The sequence below is a fragment of the Corvus brachyrhynchos genome, unplaced genomic scaffold (assembly GCF_000691975.1).
Source record: "Corvus brachyrhynchos isolate BGI_N302 unplaced genomic scaffold, ASM69197v1 scaffold543, whole genome shotgun sequence".
In the NCBI taxonomy this organism is placed as follows: Eukaryota; Metazoa; Chordata; class Aves; order Passeriformes; family Corvidae; genus Corvus; species Corvus brachyrhynchos.
The window spans coordinates 76,591-78,737 of NW_008237236.1; the positions used below are offsets into that span (position 1 = coordinate 76,591).

General features: G+C 58.6%; 1 protein-coding gene across 1 annotated transcript in view; it reads right to left on the minus strand.

Moving 5' to 3' along the window:
• Nucleotides 1-2,147, minus strand: part of LOC103612503 — a 12,198-nt gene that overhangs the window by 7,628 nt on the left and 2,423 nt on the right. The window contains exons 3-5 of the mRNA XM_017729556.1: nt 1,581-1,690; nt 653-778; nt 220-562 (exon numbers count right to left, since the gene is read on the minus strand). Coding sequence (XP_017585045.1) covers nt 220-562; nt 653-778; nt 1,581-1,690 — 579 coding nt within the window. The remainder of the gene's footprint in view (nt 1-219; nt 563-652; nt 779-1,580; nt 1,691-2,147) is intronic.

A 2,147-nucleotide genomic window follows, 5' to 3' on the forward strand; every position in this document is an offset into this window, starting at 1 on the left:
CGGGCGCGGTACGGAACGCAACGGGAGGACACGGGGTGGGCACGGGACACAACGGGAGGACACGGGGTGGGCACGGGATGCAACGGGAGGACACGGGGTGGGCACGGGATGCAACGGGAGGACACGGGGTGGGCACGGGATGCAACAGGAGGACACGGGGTGGGCACAGGACACAATGGGAGGACACAGGGTGGGCACAGGCACGTGGCACGAGGTCACGGGGACACGGCATGGGACACAACATGGGGACGTGGCATGGTCATGGGAATGTGACCCAAGGTGATGGGGACGCAGCACGGGGACAGCGTGTGGGGATGTTGTGTGGCCATTGAAGGGACGTGGGGACACAAGGTGGGGACACAAGGTGGGGACGGGGCGTGACCACGGGGACACGTCAGGGGGACATTGGGACCATGAGGTGGGGACGTGACGGGGGCATGGGGACGTGGCATGAGGACACGGCGTGGGGACACGGCGACATACACGGTCATGGGGACATCCATGGTCATGGGACGGGTCCGAGGCCGAGGCCGAAGGCTCCTACCTTGGGCGAGCAGAAGAGCTGAGGAGAGAGGGGAGGGACAGCGGTGAGACCCCCGTGACCCCGCAGTGACCCCGCAGTGACCCCGGTGTCCCCGCGGTGTCCCCGTACCCGAGATGCCGCGCTTGAGCCAGCGCGGCGTCCCCAGCTCGATGAAGAAATTCTCCTTCTTCTCGTACTCCTCGTCATCCACGATCTTCACCTGCAGCGTCTTCCTGGGGTGGGACACGGGGCACCCTCAGTGTCAGGGTCGTCATCGTCACCATCATCATCATCATCGTCCTCATCATCATCACCACCATCGTCGTCATCATCATCATCTTCCATCATCCATCATCATTGTCCTCATCATTGTCACCACCACCATCATCATCATCATCATCTTCCATCATCCATCGTCATCGTCCTCATCATCATCATCACCATCATCATCATCATCTTCTATCATCCATCATCCTCATCATCATCATCACCATCATCGTCACCACCATCATCATCATCATCATCTTCCATCATCCATCGTCATCATCACCGTGCATCTCCGTCCAGCCGTCCATCGCCACCATCGTCATCGTCCATCTCCATCCATCGCCACCATCATCCATTCTTCCTCTTCCATTTCCATCCATCTGTTTATCCGTGGTCCATTCTTCATCCACCCGTGTCCCTCACCACCCATCCATCCATCCATCCATCCACTCATCCATCCTCTTCCATCTCCATCCATCCATCCTCTTCCCTCTCCATCCATCCATCCATCCATCCTCTTTCCTCTCCATCCATCCATCCATCCTCTTCCCTCTCCATCCATCCATCCATCCATCCTCTTCCCTCTCCATCCATCCATCCATCCATCCATCCTCTTCCCTCTCCATCCATCCATCCATCCATCCATCCATCCATCCATCCATCCATCCATCCACTCATCCATCTTCTCACACCTCCATTCCCACCTCTATCCCTCCACCTACCTACCACCCAGCTCTATGCCCATACCCCCATATATGTCCCCCAAGACCACCCTTCCCACAGCTCCCACCTTGTGTGCCAGGGGCCAGGGGCGCTGCCAGGGGTCCCAGGTGCTGGCCAGGGAGCTCAGCAGGGAGCAGCCCCCCACATTCCAGCCGCTTCTGCTTCTGCACAGCATCCCTGTGGGGACAGGGATACTTTTGAGCATCCGTTGGGGAGGGCACCTGGGAAGGAAAACCCCCAGGAAGGGGCAACCCCCGGGGCGGAGACACCCATGGGATGAGGACAGGCTCAAGGACTGTGAAGCACATGTGCATACTTGTGTCCCTGCACAGGCAGAGCCCCTATTCACATGTGTGTCCCTGCACACATGCACAGCCCCTGGGCATAAACGTGTGTCTTCCTGTACACACACAGCCCCTGTGCCAGCATGTGTGTCCCTGTACATACACACAGCCCCTGTGCACATGTGTGCACATCCAGGATGAAGATGAGGATGGGAAGGGAAAGGGGACTGGCACATGGATGGAGATGGAATGAGGATGGAGATGTGGAGAGGGATGGGAAGCCTCCTGCCTTCCATGTACATGTCTGTTCATGGACACCAGCCAAGCCACACGCATGTGCCCCCGCCCAG